At 33.5% G+C, this 20,066-nt stretch overlaps 2 protein-coding genes across 9 annotated transcripts; both read right to left on the bottom strand.

Annotated features, from left to right (window-relative positions):
* Window positions 1–1,313: 1,313 nt before the first annotated feature.
* Window positions 1,314–7,388, bottom strand: LOC132627654 (probable rhamnogalacturonate lyase B). Of its 8 annotated transcripts, XM_060343120.1 has the most exons (16): window positions 7,181–7,313; window positions 6,121–6,990; window positions 5,886–6,007; window positions 5,463–5,522; window positions 5,246–5,365; window positions 5,012–5,131; window positions 4,704–4,845; window positions 4,422–4,592; window positions 4,183–4,338; window positions 3,988–4,094; window positions 3,635–3,725; window positions 3,170–3,311; window positions 2,930–3,089; window positions 2,460–2,576; window positions 2,158–2,287; window positions 1,314–1,699 (listed from the first exon to the last, which is right to left on the bottom strand). In XM_060343120.1, exons 5-16 carry the CDS (start codon window positions 5,335–5,337, stop codon window positions 1,448–1,450), a joined length of 1,680 nt encoding a protein of 559 aa, XP_060199103.1. In that variant the 5' UTR covers window positions 5,338–5,365; window positions 5,463–5,522; window positions 5,886–6,007; window positions 6,121–6,990; window positions 7,181–7,313; the 3' UTR covers window positions 1,314–1,447. The 8 variants fall into 8 exon arrangements, with proteins under 8 accessions (XP_060199103.1, XP_060199100.1, XP_060199101.1 ...); XM_060343117.1 differs by lacking the exon at window positions 6,121–6,990 and having other exon boundaries at window positions 7,181–7,388; XM_060343118.1 differs by lacking the exon at window positions 6,121–6,990 and having other exon boundaries at window positions 2,158–2,284; window positions 7,181–7,387.
* A 6,869-nt stretch (window positions 7,389–14,257) lies between these two features.
* Window positions 14,258–19,699, bottom strand: LOC132627657 (probable rhamnogalacturonate lyase B). Its single transcript, XM_060343128.1, has 15 exons — window positions 19,114–19,699; window positions 18,545–18,666; window positions 18,287–18,346; window positions 18,075–18,194; window positions 17,830–17,949; window positions 17,314–17,455; window positions 16,779–16,949; window positions 16,437–16,592; window positions 16,030–16,136; window positions 15,860–15,950; window positions 15,629–15,770; window positions 15,385–15,541; window positions 15,025–15,141; window positions 14,764–14,890; window positions 14,258–14,670 (listed from the first exon to the last, which is right to left on the bottom strand). Exons 1-15 carry the CDS (start codon window positions 19,153–19,155, stop codon window positions 14,428–14,430), a joined length of 1,917 nt encoding a protein of 638 aa, XP_060199111.1. The 5' UTR covers window positions 19,156–19,699; the 3' UTR covers window positions 14,258–14,427.
* Between the last annotated feature and the right edge of the window lie 367 nt (window positions 19,700–20,066).

The following is a 20,066-nucleotide window of genomic DNA, read 5'->3' on the forward strand; positions in this document are numbered from 1 at the left end:
TTTCCTCCATGCGTGATTATTGAGTTAGAAGCCTAAATGTTCACTCAACTTTGGATAATTGACCGTCAGTGTAACAAACTAGAATCTCAACACAGATATATAGAATCACCGATAGCCATTTTATAACTGGAATACTCAAGCTATTGAATTACAATGGAAAATACTGAAATAGCAAGTAGTTAAGAATAGAGATAAGAACGGGGATGAGAAGTAAGACTCTGAGAAAGGAGACAATAGGAACAAACAATTCTTCATAATTCGCATAAGCTTAATTTCCTCTCATAAGTCTATATTTATCAACCCGGATCCCAAGCATAGCCACTTAATCCGATGTTGGGCTGCTCCACCAATGCTGGTCCAGACCATTCATAATAGCCATAGTCATTCAACTTTATTCTGTCTTTCAAAAGTCACTCAACTTTGAAGTTAGAAGCTTGAATGATCACTTAACTTTGGGTAATTATTCACAATAGCACTCAACTTTTATTTGTCTTCCAAAAGTCACTCAATTTTGCTTAGTTAGCTTCCAGTCATTTTAGCCGAAAATATTATTTTCGGTATCTATTTAATGCTGTGACAACTATAAATTTTTAGACAAAAATATTTAAATTAATAGTTGAATTTTATTTAGGATCAATTCATCATAATTAGTGCGTATGATAAATTTTAAAATATTATTCATCATTAATACATAAAAATAATGAACATACAAATATGTCCTTGTATGAGATGTCTCAAGTAATATTGTAAGGCATAAATAATAAACGAATTTATTCCAAGAATATAAAATTCTATTATATTAAACAATTGAGCCAAAAACCCAATTAGCTGGAAGTGTCGGCAACATTTTAGTGGAACAAGTGAAGAATATTAAGTATCTGCACAATTACATTTGAAATCTCCACTTAAAACATTAACTTTTAAAGTTTTACAGCATTAAGTCTACCAAAAAATTATTGGGACAACACTAATAACAACCTTAGAAGATTTAACCATCAGGTGAAAAGTTAATACCTATATCACATGTGTATGAAAAAGACACCATATATACTCGGTGCCGAGCCAGGATTTCCGCCGAGGGGGTTCAAAATATAAAAAAGTAAACATACGAAGAAGCCTAACGGGTTCAACATCTATTAGATATACATAAAAAATAATTTTAACCTTGTAAAAACAGTGTTTTTTTCCGCCGAGGGGGTTCGGATGAACACCCTCGGCTATATGTGGCTCCGCCACTGCATATACTGTGTCATATTAACAGTTTGGTGTCGATCAGAAGTACTCAGAGACGAAATTAGAATCTAGAATCGATGCGTTCAAAATGAGTGTGATCTTACTATATGTATACATTTTATTCATTTTTACATATGTATACATAGCTTACAACATAAGTAATAGGTTTAGTTGAACCCGCAAAACCTGCTCTAAGTTCGCGCCACTGAAAGTACTAATAATGCATGGCGGACAGAGGAGGAGCTTCCAGACGAATATAGTCATACATAATCCCATGGAGAGCACTGAAGCTCCTTTCTTGTTTGAGATATATGATATTCTCACCTTGAAGGAGTTGTCTTGCAGTTACCTCCACACTGAACAGCCAATACAGCCCATGGACTCCATGTCTGGCAATTGTATTATCACTTCCTATTAATCCACTGGAGAAATGTGGTGGATTTGCTTCTTCCTCATTCACCCTTACCTGAGACACAAGTCACATAACAAGATAAATGGTGTGTTTGATACCAAGGAAAATGTGTTCCTCGAAAGTATTTTGAGTGAAAATAAGTGAGTGTTTGGTAAGTAAGCAGAAAATATTATTCGAAAAACATATATATATATATATATATATATATATATATATATATATATAATCTAAGCAAACATTATGAAGGGTGGGGTGGGGTGTCTTGGAGTGACAGTCATTTTCCTACTACTGGCCAGGAAAGTCATCTTTAAGGATATTTATTTCCTAGGGAAAATGTTTTGTAAGAATTTTGACCAACCAAATATGAGAAAACTAGAAAATACATGCCAAACAAACCCTAAGTCAATTTTCGACTGATTCATGTTATTTGCTTAAAATAGTTAGTAAAACACAAAAATTTATGAGTTCTTGATTGGAAATGGGAAGGAGGTGGATATTTAATGACAGAATACCTCCAATATAGAGAAAGTTGCAGACGAGAGCGCAATTCGCAGTGTGTAATTTCCAGTCTGATCAATGCTATCTAAATTGAATTTAATTTTCCACGTTGTAGGTTTATATGTGTTATCACCAATTTTTCTGCTAAATAAATAAAAAAAAAAGGAATCAATCTTGAAAGTAAGAGCTCCAGCATAATTGTAGTAGGAACCAATCATCCAACATTATTTATTCTAACTTCCTGTTTAAATTTCATTCAAGAAGGTTAAGAAAAGCTTATAATTCTATGAATAGAGGCTGATCCCTAAACTTGTACCTCGTCACCTGAGCATAGAACCAATCTTTTCTATAGTCACTACTTCCAACTGTAAAAACCAAATCTTGATCTGGGTATAAATCGGCATATCTCTCCCATAATCCATACTGCCTAAACCTGAAAAAGAAGAAGCTATCAGCTTTAAATAGTGAATTGGTAGAACCTAACAAGGAATGAGACACTTTATACACAGAGGTGGATCCAAAGTTTTGAGTTAATGGGTCTGTATTCTAGAAAAAACAGCTTACTGGATCCTGGATAGATTGTTCGTACATATTAAGTGGATTTCTTAACACAAATGCAAAGTTTTGACCGAGACTTATGGTTCTGCCAAACCTGTAACTAGAACTCTAGCTCTGTCTCTGTTTGCAGGCTTATACAACTATACATAAAGATAAATCAACACGTCTTATCATAAAGAAAAGATTCTTCTATTAAAGAACTTTTTAAAACGCTGCTAGGATATTAACCTGTTTGTTGGTTGATTTATGAATAATTTGTTAATATACTGTGGATTAGGTTCAGGAATGTAGAATTCTGCCGCAGAACGATCAGGAATACCGATTTCCCATAATGTAGGACCACTCCTCGGAGGCTCGTACACAATTTCACCGGTATCAACATCAGAAGCTGAAGCCATAAGAAATATGGTATAATGGGTCATTTGAACATTGGAAGTGAATAAATAATTTTATGGAATGAATCAGAACCTGCAGTAATTGCAATGGATTTTTCGTATCTGTAATCTCCAATGAAGCCTGATACCCAAGCATAGAGGTTATAGTTCCCAGGACGGACATTTTGGATTGAGAAATAACCTTCATCATCCGAGTTCGTCCAGAATTGGTAGCCCTGAAGAGTAATGCAGTGTAACTTACTCTGTTATCGCGTTTGTTCTTATCATTAATCTTATGTACTTGGGGTCCATTTGGTACGATGATAAGGATCCTTATTGTTAGTCTTCTGTATTAACAATATACCAAATCTTAATCATTAGAGAAGTTGGTAAACATAGCAATTGTATAAAGTCCCTTGCATTTCATATTTTAAGATAATCAACCAAATACTCTAGTACTCCTCCCGTGTCAATTTATGTGAGGGACTTATCTTGCATTCAGTAATTTTTAGGTCCAAATATTATATCTTATCATTATACCAAAAATCTTGGTTCTTACCTTGCATTCTCTTTGAAATGATCCAGCATCTCCAGGTGGAGCTAGCCCGACAAAAGCACCCTTTGCAGACAAATATTCCTTACTTATATACCTTTACCAATACAAAATCAAAAACCTCATATGAAATTAAGATGTACAAATTCAATTATTTCATTTTTCATGATTGAATTAAGCAACTTGCCGAGGGCTATCAGAAACAGTCTCTTTACCCCCACAAAGGTAGGGGTGAGGTCTATGTACACCCACCCTCCCTAGGCCCCACTTGTGAGAATATATTGGGTATAGTAGGTTGTTGCTGTTGTGGTTGAATTAAGCAACTTTTCTCCAAGAGGGGGAAAATTTTGAATTTTTACCTGTCACTGACTACTAATCTACCATGGATGTTACCCCGTTGGTCGGCTTTTGGAAAATCTTCTGAACTCGGGAAACTGTAAGGCCAAGAGTCGACTTCTCTGTGCATCTAAATTAATACATACACAAAAGGACAATGAATTAACCAGAAGATCATTATATGTGCAAAAATAGGCTATGATCCTTTGATGTTATACCCGTTCCTTCGCGTCATCCCAAAGGGAACGTGCATCATTCTTGTCCGATACAGTATTGAGATATATAAAAACAGGTCCAAAAACTTTCTTCCATGGTTCGCCTGATCCAAATTTAATCACGAAATCCTCGCCTCCATAATGAGTGCTCACGAACATCTAAACAACAATTTCAATCAATAAAACTTAAAATACTTCGAATGTTTGATGAGTCAGAACTCAAAAGAATATGAGCTACTTACAGCCAGAGTTGTTGGATTAACATGGGAAGTAAGATCCTGTTTGATAGGTCCACCAGTTCTGAACTCATTGCTTGGAGTAATTTGCCAGAATCCCACTGGAGGGTCTAAGCAAATGAAGCCATGGACTTTGTTATCTTTGTTCTCACACGAATACTGATACTTGTCATCAACCTACTCATCGGAAGGAAATAAAAATATAAAGTGTTGAGGCTGAAGTACTAAGTGATTATACATATTAAAGAAGAAGCACGTTTTCTAGCTGACAGAGAGTGTTATATATACTTCTCCTTTAAATTCTGGCTCCACGGGATCGACTAGCAGGACTGCTTCTGGATATGCTAATTCCTTCCCTCTGGGAGGTACACGATCTTTAGGAAGAGGCATTAGCCTTTGCCTATCATCTTCCATAGCCATGTACCGAAACCTTAAAGTTGGATAGAAGTAAATCAGTTCATTCATACTTCGGAAAATTTGTAGAGGAAACTAAGTCCATATACTTTACAAGAAAAAGTTTTAGTCCTCGTTGGAAATATTGACATTAAGGAAAAATAATGATCTATCGCAAGTGTCCAGGAGTCGAAAAACAGTACTTTTCTATGCTCAGCATGAAAGCTATCCTGGCTTCATTGAGGTTGAATTCTGGCATATCCTCTTTGTGTTCATAAATGGCGTAAGAGTAAAAACCAGGCGAATCCCGAAGAACTATGAACCTGAAAATTACCAAATCTCAGTGCTGCTAATGAAATCACCACAATAAATTCTACTTGTACCTTGAGATATATGCATGTGCCTGAAGAAAGTTATACAAAAGGAAGAACCTGAACCTTTTGTCTATGTTTAACGGGGAATGCTCGCCCTGAAGTGAAGGATTCCATGTCCTTGTAAATGAGAGCTCTATTTGTTCTGCAGTTTCCATAATAACTTTAAAACTATTACCTTCGATCCTGCGTAATAGCTGATTATGAACACTAATGTAGAGATTATGATAAGTTAATTATATGCATCATTAGATCACGGTTGTGGTTTGATGGGAAATATTACTTATCAAATTTTCCTCTTGTTCCAGCAGTTCCAGGTACACTCCAATTTAAGTCCCAGAACCTGCAGATGCATTGTTAAAGTAACTGAGTTGACTACTCGTTACATGAACTCAACATATGCAGAGTGCTAACTTAAATTATCTCTACTTTTAACTTCACACGATTATTTTCTCCAACTAACACAACATTGTTATTTATCTTTGTCACTAGAAAACTTAATCAAACCACTCTCCAATCTGCTAATATAGTTATTAATCTTTGATATAACACATATTAAACATTTCTCCTCACCAACCAAACATTTGAAAACATTTTCAAGGTAAACGTTTTCCATGGAAAACGACTTCCGTCATACCAAACACACTTAGAAAAAGAAAAAAGAAAAAAAAAAAGAAGAAGAAGAAGAATTGTTGCGATTTAGTACCCTCCATTCAAGCTTGGGTTGTTGAGCTCCAGTAGATTTTCAATCCCATTATATTGAATACCAATGATATTTCCTCCTGGATTTGTCAATCTTAGTTGGAATATGCCATTATCTATTACCACCTGCACTGGATAAAACAGATCAAAATGGCTCTACTGGGTGATCAAAACAATGACTATGAGTTTTTCATGTTGCATTGAAACAAAAATATGGTTGTGATGAGTGTAGGAAATACCAAAAGCTTATTCCTCGGCAAAGATCATAGTCATCAGTGTTTGTTTAAAGAAGACCCCTTTTTAGAGCCTGTTTGGCCTAGCTAATTGAATTAAAGTAGCTGATAAAACACAAGTACTACAACACTTTTAGGTATTGAAGCTAATTTTGTAAATAAACAATAGAAACCCTGAAACTGATAATAAATATTTAATGTGTACGTAAAAAGTGCTTATTAGTTTTTTTTCTCTCTGTAAAATGGAGAGCGAGTGTTTTGTTTCGGTGAGGGTGTTTTTGGAGATTACAGAAGTACTTGGGATAAATTAGTAAAAATCTTGGTTCAATTTAAAGTTGGGGTAACTAGTTAGTGACTTCAAAACAATTTTGACTTATAAGCACTTTTAATGTTTGCCCGGCATTAGCAGTCAAAAAGTGTTTATAAGCTCCTAATTTGACCAACTTATAAGCATACGTAAACTCTCTTAACATCCCTCCCCAGCCATATTTTCATAGAGTTTATCATTTATATTTTTATCTAAGTGAAAATGATGTTTTCGAATAGTTGTAGCCTACAGGAGAGACGGCAGGAAGACTAGATACATGCTAGAAAAGTCTTATAAATTCTAGGCTCTATGGCCATATCATGCAAGCCAAATCGAAAGATGTGAAAATATTATTCTCCACTAGTCATCAAAAGAAAATGATTGATTGAGAGCACTCCTCCCCCAGCCCTCCAGAATTTCCAACACAAAGATATTACTAATAAGTAGAAGAGTTGTGGTAGGATTGATATGACCCCTCCACTCTTGACCAGAGATTTCGAGTTCGAATCCTGAGAATGGAAAAAATCTTGGTGGGAAGCGCTTCCCCATCGGTCTTGCATGATGCAAATCTAGATTAGTCGGACACAAACAAAGATATCAGACATCGGGTGGCCGAGTGGGAGATAAAGAAAAGTAAAAAACAAAGGTATGTAGCTACGTAAGTAAATATCCTACTATATATACCTCCTCCCAACCTAAATTAGTATTATGAATGAAAAGAAATAAATGCAACATATATCAGAAATATATGTACTGTACTTGGTCCTCTTGCTGAAGAAGCTGTAGAACTCGGGTTGATATCTGTGAATGGTTTGACACAATCATAATGCAAAACAGAACCTGCAGCAGCTGCCAGCTAGAAATGTTCATTTATTAATATTGAAGTAAAACTGCAAAAGCATACAAGTTTTACCACCATTTATGATTTGGAGGATGAAGTATTTTTATAACCTTTGGGGTACTTCTCTCTTCAATGAGATAGATGCTTAATTAGAATTTCTTCATGTGGATAAAAATCATATACTCCGGTTCACTTTTGCTTGTCCACTGTACTAAAAATAAATTTTCAGTTTTACTTGTCCACTGTAGCATATCAAGGAAATGCAAACTTTTTTTTCTTGTTTTACCATTACATTAATTACTCATTTTCAAATCATTCGCCAAGTCCAATGAAATTATACACCAATTAATATGAGTATTATAGTAAAATACTTATTTCATTTATTAATTTTTAAGGGACATGTAAAATTAAAAGTGAACAAGTAAGTGAACGGAGGGAGAAAAAGATACATATAGGACCCACTCCCATTAGTTGTTTTTTCTTAGCTTGTTCACGTTTGAATGTCTTTACGCCAAAGTGACACTTTTTTAATCGAAGCGAATTGAAATTGCCTAGCCAACTACGTCTTGACAAATTAGACAGTCACATGATGCAAAAGTTGTATTGTAAACAAGCCAAATGAAAGAGAGAAAAGAGAAAAACTATGACAGTAGCACTATGGGCTAAACGATACTCCTATGTCCCGTATTAATTGTTAAGGTTACCAAATATACTTGTCCTAAAATATTTGTCATTTTACAAAATCAAGGTAAAATTGATTAATTTCTTCTCATTTTGCACTTAATACTAACTGTTCTTAAAAGTAAACAATAATGATCATATAGTCTAGAAATTATAAATTTGAGTAGTTCAAACAAGTGATGTTTGACTGATGTTATGATTATTCAAATATCAATAACATTAGTTAGCCTTGTTTATGCATAGAGATTTGGGTAAATACTTTTTATTTATAATTTTTTGAGAGGCGTGAAAAAAAAAAAACATGACGACAAATAGGGAACAAAGGGAATATAATTGAGCATCTATGAATAGTTGGATAGAATAAGTTGAGCTAAGCTACATAACAATGTCAATGTGGTTAGGTAGTTTTATGGTGAAATAGGAATGTCCCTTTCGCAAGTAGTAGTAATAGCTAAAATATTTATTAGTACAAGCTATTAGTTTTTTTTTTTTTTTTAACGATTTGGTATCTAAAGTCAATGGCTGGACTAATTTGGATTCAGGTCGGGTTGGCCGGTCAACTAAAGAGGTAAAGGGCTTCTTCCCAAAAATTCGAGACCTCCGATTAAGATTGAAGAGATTCCAATTATTCCACTGCATCGCTTGGTGAATTGGTGGTAGTTGGTACTATAGGTTAATTAGTTCTTACACCATTATATGAGTTCTTGCTTACTGTGACCACAAGCCTTTAGAGTGAAGGGGTGGGTAATTTTACCATTTGGACAAGAAAAGCTGTTCAGAGAAATGGTTTTGAGAAAAGTTAGTAGGCATTTGACCATGGGATATGAAATCATGATTTTATATTTTGATTTCAAATTAACATTTGTTTATACAATTTGCATAAATTTCAACTTCATATCATGATTTCAAATTCCAAATTCTCCAAAAAGGCATGATTTGTATTACTCGACCTATAAGTTTATATTTTGTAAAAAAAGATCCATAAGTTGGTAGATATATGTACCAACTATGTTTACCAACCATTTATATCAAATATTAAAAGATCTGCAAGTTGGTAGTATATTTATAACAAATTTATTCTTACCAATCATTTACCAACTGCATTTACTTATTCAACTCATGTTCAGTTTTCCTTTTTATTGAACTAAAGTTCGATCACCTGATGTTATATTCTTTTAGAAAGGCCTTCTAATAACGTCTTAATTTTGTTATGAATTATGATTTACTCATTTGGTAAGATTGTATAAGAATTTAAAAAGTTTTGATGGTTTTCGCAACTTGTAGGATTTTTATGTCTATGAGAAAAAATACAACTTCAAAAATTCAAATATTATGTCCAAACAAAGCTTCAACTTCAAATCATCATGATTTCAAATCATGTCCAAACGGCTCCTTAGTATAAACATTAACATCCCTTAAAGGAAAAATTGATACTGTCGACTTGTGATACCTTCTTTCTTGAAATTGTTTTGACTTAAAAGAAAAGGTAGGGAGAGGCCAAATAGGAGTTGTCACGAAGGGGAAATACTGAATGCCCGTCCGTGAACCTTATCTTTCTCTTATTTTCTTAGCGCTTAAATTTTTTACTAGTTTCTGGATGCGTGTGTTGCACGTATACCACGTAATAATTTTAGTTATACATTTTGACAAATAACTTTTAGGAGTAGATTTAATATTCACATATGACCACATTGGAAAATAATAATTTGACATGGATTGGCTCACTCTACGTAAAACTCAAGATATATCCCATGATAAATGATGATTTTCCAGATAATAATTCACATATTCTTTTAGAGAGGAAGACTATTTCTTGAAAATCTGAAATCTATTTCAAATGGAATTCTTTGAAATAGAAAACCATGTGTCTCAGAAAAAACTTGACGATGAAATAATATTACCTTGATAAATTGAAAGTTGCGAAAGAGAGCTCCATCGTGTTAATCCCGACTATATGACGAAAGAGCAATAAGTGCAAAGTCCAGAAGATTAACACAGAAATTCGAGGAAATAAAATCTCTTGGCATCTTACAAGTTGAATAGAAGAAAATGTCTTTTTCAGATCTCTTATGTGAAAAAAAAATAAAGATTTCTTATAAAAAGGTAATAAAACTAAAAAAAATTTGTAAATGACCAAAAATCCATTTCTATCCGAAAATTCCTTCCACAAGAAGTGTGACTTATAAATTTAAAAATATGTGACTTGGTAAAACCGTGTAACTGTTGGTCGTTTAGTAGGAGGGATAGGATGGGATTGAATTATTAGTCCCATAGGATTGAAATTATCCCGCATTTGGTTGGTGGGATAATTCTTTTGATATCTCACCCAATCCCATCTACATGGGATAAAATGTGGGATAAGTTATCCCACATAGAGAGTGGGATAATTTATCCCATCTTATCGCACTCAATCCCATCAATATGGGATAACTTATCCCTCCTTAGTCTATAACTAAAGTGAAACACAATGAAATGCAGTTCCTAAATGTTGAAGTACAATTCCATAAACATAAAGAGAAAAAAGGACCTGAATTTTGTTCTTTTTTGTTCCTAATTGCTTCAACATAAATGTTGAGACTGCAACCATTGTCTTTTCATTTGCTCTCAAGTTCTGATTAACCGACCTTATATTTTGAACTCATAATAATGATAGGTATTGAGGAGACTTAATTGCATCATTATTAGTTGGGAATACTAATAGTACCCCATTATAGGGGATAATTTAGGCTTAGATTAAGGTGTCCGTTAACTTATGGTCTCTCTGCAAAATTATGTCCTTTCTTCGTTTCAAAATAATCAGGTTTTAAGCTTAGACACATGGATTAAGAAATTAATTAACTCCTAAAAGTTAATAGGAATTTGACTAAAATACCCTAAATTATGTTTTTCTTTCTTCTTAGGTTGACAATTATCATGGGGATGCGTAATGTGTTAAGGGCAAATTTGAGAAAGAGAACCAAATAATTTTTTGGTTTTGTGAAACATCAATTATTTTGGACCAACTTTTAGAGGCTAAAACCTCAATTATTTAAGACCGGAGGGAGTATTTTATATATAAATTTTCTAGATTGATCTAATATTATCTGTTGACACCCATGCTCCATAAAAGTTAAAATGGTTAAAATGCGTTTCTTTTTATTTCTTAAAAATATGGCTTTAAATAAAAATTTCATGTTAGCAAAATTTAATGAAAAGGTCACTTGAATAGGTTCGATAACTTTCAAAGTGAAATACTAATAGTTGAGTGACTTTTGAGTTAGAAAATAAAATTAAGTGACTTTAAGAGATATTGTTGAATGAACTACCCTTAAAAAACAAAGTTTACTTATCCTTAATTGAATGACCATCCCATTTCATGTTTCGTTTTCATGACCACACGCCTTTAGATGAAGGGGTGGATAATTTTTTGATAATATGTTTAGAGAAGTATTTTTGAGAAAAGTTTGCGTAAGACATTAGCATCCCCTTCTTAAAGGAAAAGTTGACACTGTCAACTTGTGATACCCTTCTTGAAAAATATTTGACTTGAAACAAAAAAATGAGAGGCCAAGTAGCTAGGAGTTGTCACGGAGGGGAAGTTGAAAAAACTTGTTCAAGTAAAATATCTTTCTTACTTACAAAATTTGTACTATTTCTAACTAAAATATATATTCATCGAAAAAGGACTAAAAATGTCTTTAAAGTATATGAAATTCATTAAATTTGTCAATGGTTAATAGTTTGATCTAAAAATGTCACGACTTTTAATAATTTGACTTCAAATGTCCTTATGATTACTTAATTGGGCAAAAACTATCCTTATTTTACACGAAACTTAACTGGATGGACCTACATGCATACATTAGGCGCATATTTAGTCAATTTAATTCCTAACTATAATTATTCAACAACTTGACTAAATTGTAGGAGATTTTCTCACCAATTTAAGACATCACATAAGCACAGTCCTTTCTTAATAAAAAATAAAATTATTTTTAAAGACCTCTTTTCTTGTTTCTTTTCTTTTTAAAATCCCTTTTAGAGATAAAAAAGTGAAAAGTAACCTTTTTACTTCTTAATCTCATTTTATCAATTAAAATAGAATAACCTTATATACTTTTGTAACTGATAATATAAGTCATATATATTGATCCTTATTAACCCATCATTAATTTTTTTTGATAACGAATTGAATTTATAAAATCGTGATGGAAGAAAGGGCATTTTTAACCTTTTTCCGTATTGCAATCAGAAATCAACTTCCAAATACCCGACTTTCCAAATTCAACCAAGTATTGTTCAAATGAAGCTGCCCATGAAAAGAGATGTAAAACTGTCTCATTTTGTCACTGTCTTCAAGGATGCAATGCATTTTACTCTCTCTCTGCCCCCGCCGCTTAGTGGTGGATCTAGTGCCTGATGTGCGGGTTTACCTGAATTCAATAATTTTTGTAATCTTTTTGTATATACATACTAAAAAATTAATTAAATGCTTATAAGTACTTCAAGATCAATCTAATTATTTTATTTATGAATTACCCTTTGTCCTAAGATATGTATAATTTTCACCTTTCGATATTCAAATAACATAAATTTTGGCTAACATTTTAATATATTTTTATCGTATTGATACGAGAAGAACTGTATAATAATACTTTTTAATATTTAAATTTAAATTTTAAAATATTAATTAATTAATTTGACTTTTCAAGAGCGAGAAGTAACAAAATTTGAGACGAAGAAGTAACTTCAACTCGTGATCAAACTCTCTGCCCATAAGAGCATTCCTTACTTTTGCAATATTTCCTTGTCTCTATCTTAAAGCAAACATCACATTCACAACATCAACTTTTGTCATTCTGACAGCATCCTCGGCGCAGCAAGTAAAGTGCAAAAGTATGGATATCATGATCAATTAAGCACTTCATCTATTACTCTCTCCGTTCAATAATAAGTCTTATCTTAGCTAAAAAATTTATTCTATAATAAGTGTCACTTTAAGAATCAAGACATAAATTGACTAGTTTTTTTTTCAACTCTACCCCCTTAGATAAAAAATGGCAAGTTAAAGTAACATCTAAATGATAATTAGAAAAGTCACATAGTAACTTAGTATTGTTGGATTCCCAATGTAAAAAGGATTACTACTTGTGCATGCTCTAATCAAGAGGAGAAAGTAATTTATTTTTATTATATAGGGGTTATTTAGTAAACTTCATATTGCATTATTGGTTTCTTAATATGTGTGTTTTTGGTTAAGGTGACACTTATTATGAGACGGGGGGAGTATTTATTAAAGGGTGTGCAAAGTCTATAGTGGACAAGTAAAAGTGAATAGAGAGAATAAAACAAGACACATGAATGGGATAGGTAGGAAAGAAAATTTAGTAGTCGGTTGGCCATGCAGTATGAAATCATGATTTCGTATTTTGATTTTAAATCCGCGTTTGTTTATGTAATTTGCACAAAATTGCAATTTCTACTTCATATCATAATCTCAAATTCTCCAAAAAGCTATGATTTGGGATTCCAAATCATGATTTCAATTTTTTTTAAAATGTAAAACTTGACCCATAACTTTATATTTTGTAAAAAAGATCCATAAATTGGTATAGATATTTACCAACCATTTATATCAAATATGCACATAGTATGAACATGATGATACGGTTGCTAATGATATTGACCAACAACCGGCTCAAAGTAACAATGTTGGTTCGTCTTCTCGGCCATCTAATCGGGAAATGCATGCTCGACGTGAAGAGATTATACCTATCATGTGAGAGGACTATATTAAAGAGTTGTTCCAATTCAAGTCATGTTCAATTTTTCTTTTTATTGAAATAAAATTCAATCCATTGATGTTGTATTTTTTAGATAGGCTTTCTAGTAGCGTATTCATTTTGTTACGAATTACGATTTGCTTACTTGGTAAGATTGTATAAGAATTGGAAAAGTTTTGATGGTTTGCACAACTTGTAGGGTTTTATATCTTTAAAAAAAAATACAACTTAAAAAATCCAAATTGCATGTGCAAATAAAACTTCAACTTAAAATCATCGTGATTTCAAATAATGTCCAAACGACTCCTTGTATTCATAACTTCTACACTTTTTTTTTTCTTTCTGAAAAATATTTTACTCACTCCAGTCCATTTTTCCTTCTTAGCTAAACTAATTTTGTCTAACTTAGAAGACATTATTATTGTTTTCAAATCTACCCTTGATCTAAGACATATAATTTATACAATTTTCTAAAAAGTCTTTTAGCAATTTAGACGTTATTTTAATTTTCATCAAATAAAAATTCCTTAAAATATGACTTCAAACCGTCATAAAATATTAAAAAGATAAGGATAGATTGTGGTTTGTTACATTAAATGTAATTACATACTATGTGCCAACATTTGGGTCGACAATTTCTTCTGTATCAGAATATAGAACTTAAACTCTTTCCTAAGAGTTAGTATATATATTTTCGAGATAATGAAGTAAAATGATTTGCCTTAGTCATGGGACGGAGGTCCTTCTAAACGGATATAATCATACATGACCCCTTGAAAAGGACTAGTTGCATTTGCTTGTGTCAAATATATGGTATTTTCCCCTTCAACAAGTATGGTACCCTCCAAATTCACATTGAACAGCCAATGGAGTCCATGAATTCCATGCCTTGCTATCGCGTTATCCTTCCCTATCACTCCACTTGAATATAAAGGAGTATTCGTGCTTGGATCATTGACGCGTACCTGCAAGTTACATTTTGTGATTTTCTTTATCGTTGACTCGATAACACTCTACTTATGATAGAAAAATGATGTGAAACATTGTGCTATCTATACCTGTAATTTAGCTTGGGCTGCAGATGCCAGTGCCAATCTTAGTGTATATATTTCCTCTTGATTAACGTTGTCGAGTTTAAACTTAATTTGCCATGTTGTTCCTTGATATGTCTTCTCATCCTTTTTCCTAACATACCAAAAACACGACAAAAAGGACGAAACACCACATTCAAATTTAATGAAGATATCGAATATTCTTCTTCCCTGGAGTCTACATATAATTTCAGATCAAAACATAGTACTGATTAGTAGTTTCTTTACCTAGTGACTTGAGCAAAGAACCAATCTTTTTTGTAGTCACTCTCTCCAACTGTATAGACTAAATCTCCATTTGGATACAATTCAGTGTATCTCTCCCATAGTCCGTACTGTCTAAACCTGAGAAAGATGATGACAATGAGCGGAAAAGAAGAAGTAGATAACACAAATAGCCAGCCGGATTTACTATTTGCTTTTTCTAATCGGTATACATAGATTTATACTCTGATTATACATCGTTATACACATATTATTCATATATTATACATCCACCGACTATTTTCAGTTTAAGCAGATGGGTGAACGGCAATTTAGGTTAATTCTTAAAAAGATAAACTATCAGTGAAGAAGGAGATAGCCAACCTATCAGGATGATTAACAAAGAGTTTGTTAACATATTTTGGATCAGGATCAGGAATGTAGAACTCTCGAGCAGAACGATCAGGAATTCCAATTTCCCAAAGTGTAGGTCCATTTCTTGGAGGCTCAAAGACAAGATCATCCATCTCGATGTTGCAGCCTGATTCATAACATATTATTTTTAGTTCATAATGATCTTGAAAAGCTTGAATATAATGGTCTGCTTGCTAAATACGGAATTTAGTACCTGAGCTAATTGTAACTTTAATGTCACTTTTGTAATCTCCGATGAATCCAGGGACAAATGCATACAAGTTATAGTTGCCTGCTCGTATATCACTTATTACATAATTGCCTTCCTCATCTGCTCTTGTCCAGAATTGGTAGTCCTGATCAACGTCAACCATTGGAATTATTAAAAAGAAAGAACATCTAAGTAGTTTTCGGGTGATTGAGCTTTAGTATTTCCCTGAATCACCTTGCATTCTCTTTGCCATGAACCGGCTTCTCCTGGTGGAGCCAAGCCAACATATGCCCCAGAAGCAGAAATCTTATCATCGTTGAAGTATCTAAGTACAAAAAGGAGAAATATAAGTAGATCCAATGACAAGGAAAAGGAAAATCTGGTGGCAATATAGCAAATAATACCTGTCTAGGACTAACAATCTTCCACTAATATTACCACGTTGAGACGATGACGGAAAATCCTCAGAGGCTGGAAAACTGTAAGGCCAGCTTTGAACTTCTATTAGCATCTGTTTTTGCAGAAAGAGCTTAGATAATCTAGTTATATTAGATAAGGACAAAACAAATTTTCAAAACAATGTTTGGTTATAGATTAGAATGAATTTTTGGTTAGTTTTCGAAGATGATTTGTTCAAAGTGATTTTTTTTTTTAACTAATTCACACTATATCAACTATTTTTTTCAACTGAAATGCCTATCCAAAGTCCAAACACAACTTCAACCTCTAAATACCATTGTCAACTTCAACTTCAAAATGCTACTTTTTCAGATATCACTCAATTCATGTCCAAACGCCTACTTAATTATACCTTTATTTTAGCATCCTCCCAGAGAGTAAGGGGATCCTCCCCTGCATCAACAGAATTCAGATATATAAAAACTGGTCCAAAGACTTTTCTCCATGGCTCCCCTTGTCCAAACTTTGAAACCAAATCTTCTCCTCCATAATGAGCACTGTGAAACATCTGCAAGATAGCATCTCTAGTGACAATCAAATAAGGAAAAGAAAAAAGAGCACTGATTTGTGATTATAGTGTGATTTATATGAAAATAAAATATTTGGTTATGTGTGCTAGTTTAGTGTCTCAGTGCCTTACTAAGAACAGAAACATGAATGGGTTAAGGATTGTGAATTGTGATAATATACTCACAGAAAGAGCAGTTGGACCAACATGAGAAGTGAGGTTTTGTTTAAGGGGTCCTCCAGATCGAAATTCGTCACTGGGAATAATAATCCAGAATCCTAGCGACGGATCCATACAAATCCATCCATGGACCTTCAGATCTTTGTCCTCACATGAGTACTGATACTTGTCATCCACCTGATAGAATTATCAATCAAGACTCCATATGAAATTGATAAATAGGACAGTATTGCCTATTCACAGTAAGCAAAAGTAAAAAAGCTTAAGCCGAGAGCACACTTTTAATTACTTAATTAGATTATATCTCAATACCCCTCCTCTCGAGTAGAGTTGATTCATTTTTCATGGACCAAGTATGTTGCAATATTTTTTGCTATTTTGGATGGCAGAGAGATTGAAATATGAATTGATGATCTTTGCATGCTCTGATACTATGTCGAAGTATCTAACCATCTAATCTAAAGCTTACGCTGTTAGAAAGAGCACATTTAAAATGCTTGATTAAATTATATCTCAACAAATGTCGGAAGAAAATAGGCACCTCGCCTTTGAACTCAGGCTCGATGGGATTGACAAGCAGGACTGCTTCGGGATAAGCAAGTGGTTGTCCTCTACCCGCTAACCTGTCATCAGGTAAAGGCATATATCTCTGCCTGTTATCTGCCATAGCCATGTAATGAAACCTGATCGATGTTCAAGATTAGACACAATAGAACACCCTTGATAATTGGTGTTAATCAAGCTATACATAAGAGAGTATCACAATGTGTCTTTGATGTATACAAACAATTAATAACTTATATTATATGTATCACTTTGTAAGTATGAGAACTACAAAAGGTCCACTTCCCTTCTCATGACCAACGGCGGAGCTAGAGGAGTGGAAGGGGGTTCACTCGAACATCCTTTACAGGAAAATCACACTGTATATATAAGATTAATTTTTTTTCTTATGTATATATAGTAGATGTTGAATGCCCTTGGTGAAAATACTACGTCTGTCACTGGTCATGACAACTAGATAAAAATAGATGGATGAAGAGAAAGTGAGTATTACTTGTCTTTTCTGAGCTTGAATGCAATCCTAGTCTCATCAAGGTTGAAACCAGGCCATCCCTCTAAATGTTCATAAATTGCATAAGAATAGAAGCCTGAGGAACCTCTAAGCATTAGAAACCTGAACATCATCCTTCTGATTAATAATCAAGTATAATCTCTTTTTTTTTTCTTTTTTTCTTTTCAAGGTAAAAAAATGCAAACAAATTCTTAAAGGAGGAAACATAAGAGGAAAAGAAAAACAACCTTTTGTCTATGTTCAGGGGAATAAGCTTGTCCTGAAGCGACACATCCCATGTCCTTGAAAAAGACAGTTCTATTTGATCATCTGTTTCCAATATGACCTTATAGGTTGTGCATATGAGCCTACATTATTAAAGAGACAACTTTATTGCTCGAATCATTTTTGGTTTGGCAATTTGTTTTGCTTTGTTTGAGGTTCTTTATCTATATATTACCTTTCAAATGTTCCAGTAGTCCCTGTAGATCCTTCCGAACTCCAGACAACGTCCCAGTATCTAGAGAAAACATTACACATATTGTCACACACATCTCCTTAATTTGCAATGAGAACTTAGTTGAATCATTTTTCATGATAAGAAAGGGAAGATAAGCATTTGATCTCTTTTTTTTTTTTCCACAAGAATTTGACTTAAATAATGGCTATTTTACCTCATTGTAATAAACTCGAGTTAAAAGATGGCAGATGGAGTTACCCTCTGTTTTGTTCATCATTTAGAACCTCAAGCAAATTGTCGACGCCATTGTATGTGATACCAGTTACAATGCCATCTGGTACTGATAAAGTCACTTGGAGAGTACCATTGTCCATCACCACCTGAAGAATTTTAAGTACCTATTAGCAAGGTGGAGCTAGAGGGGCTCAAGGGGGTTCATCTTATCCCCTTCGCTTGAAAATTTTACTCCATATATAAGGTTAAAGTTATTTGTATGTATATATAGTAGAGATATTAGGCTTCTTCTGTGTTTACTTCTTTACTTTCTGAATACTCTTAATAAAATTCTGGCTCCGCCGATGCCTATTAATACGCTTAACTATACTTTCATTATACAAGAATCTTAAACATATTTAAGCTGCATGCTATGTACTGATAAGGAACAAACTAACTAAATGGCTTTGATCCTATACTTGAACACACTAATTTAGAAATTGATCTTCCTTTTCAAGTACAAATGATATGCTTCACTGGCACACGGTCATATATTCGTATATATAAGGGAAATAGCATATTTCCTGCAAAAAGATATAGTTAGAATTGATTACATGGTGATCGTCGTGAAGATGAAGCTGTACTCCGGGAGCCATAATTGATCTTGCTTATTCAATGTCTTCTTAACTACTGCAAAAATGAAATATCTTTCCTTTATTCCCCAAGATATGAAAGTCCAAAAAGTATGACATAAAAAAGAAGAAATAAGAGAGATTGTTTACCTCTTGTTTCAGTTTGGGAGTGGAAGCATGTAAGGTATTAGTATGGACTACGGGCATGTTTTAACAAACACTTTTCTTGATTTTTTTTTTTTTTTAAAGCAAACTTTAGTTGATACTAACAAATTGTAGATCACTTAGCTTAGTCGTCAACACTGTCTGGTACAATTACGCATACTTTAGCGTGTAAGAATCGCCAAGGTGAAGTATGACAACTGATCATGAAATCATGAATTGTGTGGATTTCAGAATAGTAGTTAATGAGTAGTTTACTTTCCTATAGACAGGCTTAAAGGTTTTTTCTAGTACTCAATAAGAGTAAACTTAATCCCAAGCTAGCTTGATCCTCAGAATATTGAATCATGTCATCTGACGCCCATGATGGAGGGCAGGTCAAAGACAGTGACTAACGTCTTGGGTGAATCACATATTGGGAGAGAGAGTAAAACAAAGAGCTTTATAAGTAATATCACAAATTGACATGATATACACAAGGTCTATGATGATGTAACCAAGAGACAAATCCGTGAAGTCTATGGGTCAAGGGTGGCAGTACATGTTATGGGCTTGGACTATGACATGTCATCACTTGCATCTTCAATTGTTCCAAATGCATCCCAAGGCCAAAGTATGTATAAAGAATGAAATCCTATTTTTGTTTGACTCTAAAGAGTCCGTTTGAATTGGCTTATAAGTGGTCAAATCAGCTTATAAGCTATTTTTTTGTCAAACCAGCTTATAAGCTATTTTTTTTTAAGCTAAGCCAAACGGGCTCTAAGAGATGCGTA

Source organism: Lycium barbarum, chromosome 2 (genome assembly GCF_019175385.1).
Source record: "Lycium barbarum isolate Lr01 chromosome 2, ASM1917538v2, whole genome shotgun sequence".
NCBI classification, from domain to species: domain Eukaryota; kingdom Viridiplantae; phylum Streptophyta; class Magnoliopsida; order Solanales; family Solanaceae; genus Lycium; species Lycium barbarum.

What these genes read in the sequence shown, in the direction of transcription:
- LOC132627654 (XM_060343117.1), bottom strand. Translation starts at nt 7,291, where the DNA reads ATGAACATTTCTAGCTGGCAGCTGCTGCAGGTTCTGTTTTGCATTATG. An exon ending in AGCCAGAATTTAAAGGAGAA is followed by an intron (nt 4,593 to 4,703) that starts GTATATATAACA and finishes TCCGATGAGTAG; the next exon opens with GTTGATGACAAGTATCAGTA. An exon ending in TTCTATGCTCAGGTGACGAG is followed by an intron (nt 2,288 to 2,459) that starts GTACAAGTTTAG and finishes TTATTTATTTAG; the next exon opens with CAGAAAAATTGGTGATAACA.
- LOC132627657 (XM_060343128.1), bottom strand. Translation starts at nt 19,155, where the DNA reads ATGGCTCCCGGAGTACAGCTTCATCTTCACGACGATCACCAT. An exon ending in AATGATGAACAAAACAGAGG is followed by an intron (nt 18,347 to 18,544) that starts GTAACTCCATCT and finishes TGTTTTCTCTAG; the next exon opens with ATACTGGGACGTTGTCTGGA. An exon ending in CATGGCAAAGAGAATGCAAG is followed by an intron (nt 15,771 to 15,859) that starts GTGATTCAGGGA and finishes GACGTTGATCAG; the next exon opens with GACTACCAATTCTGGACAAG.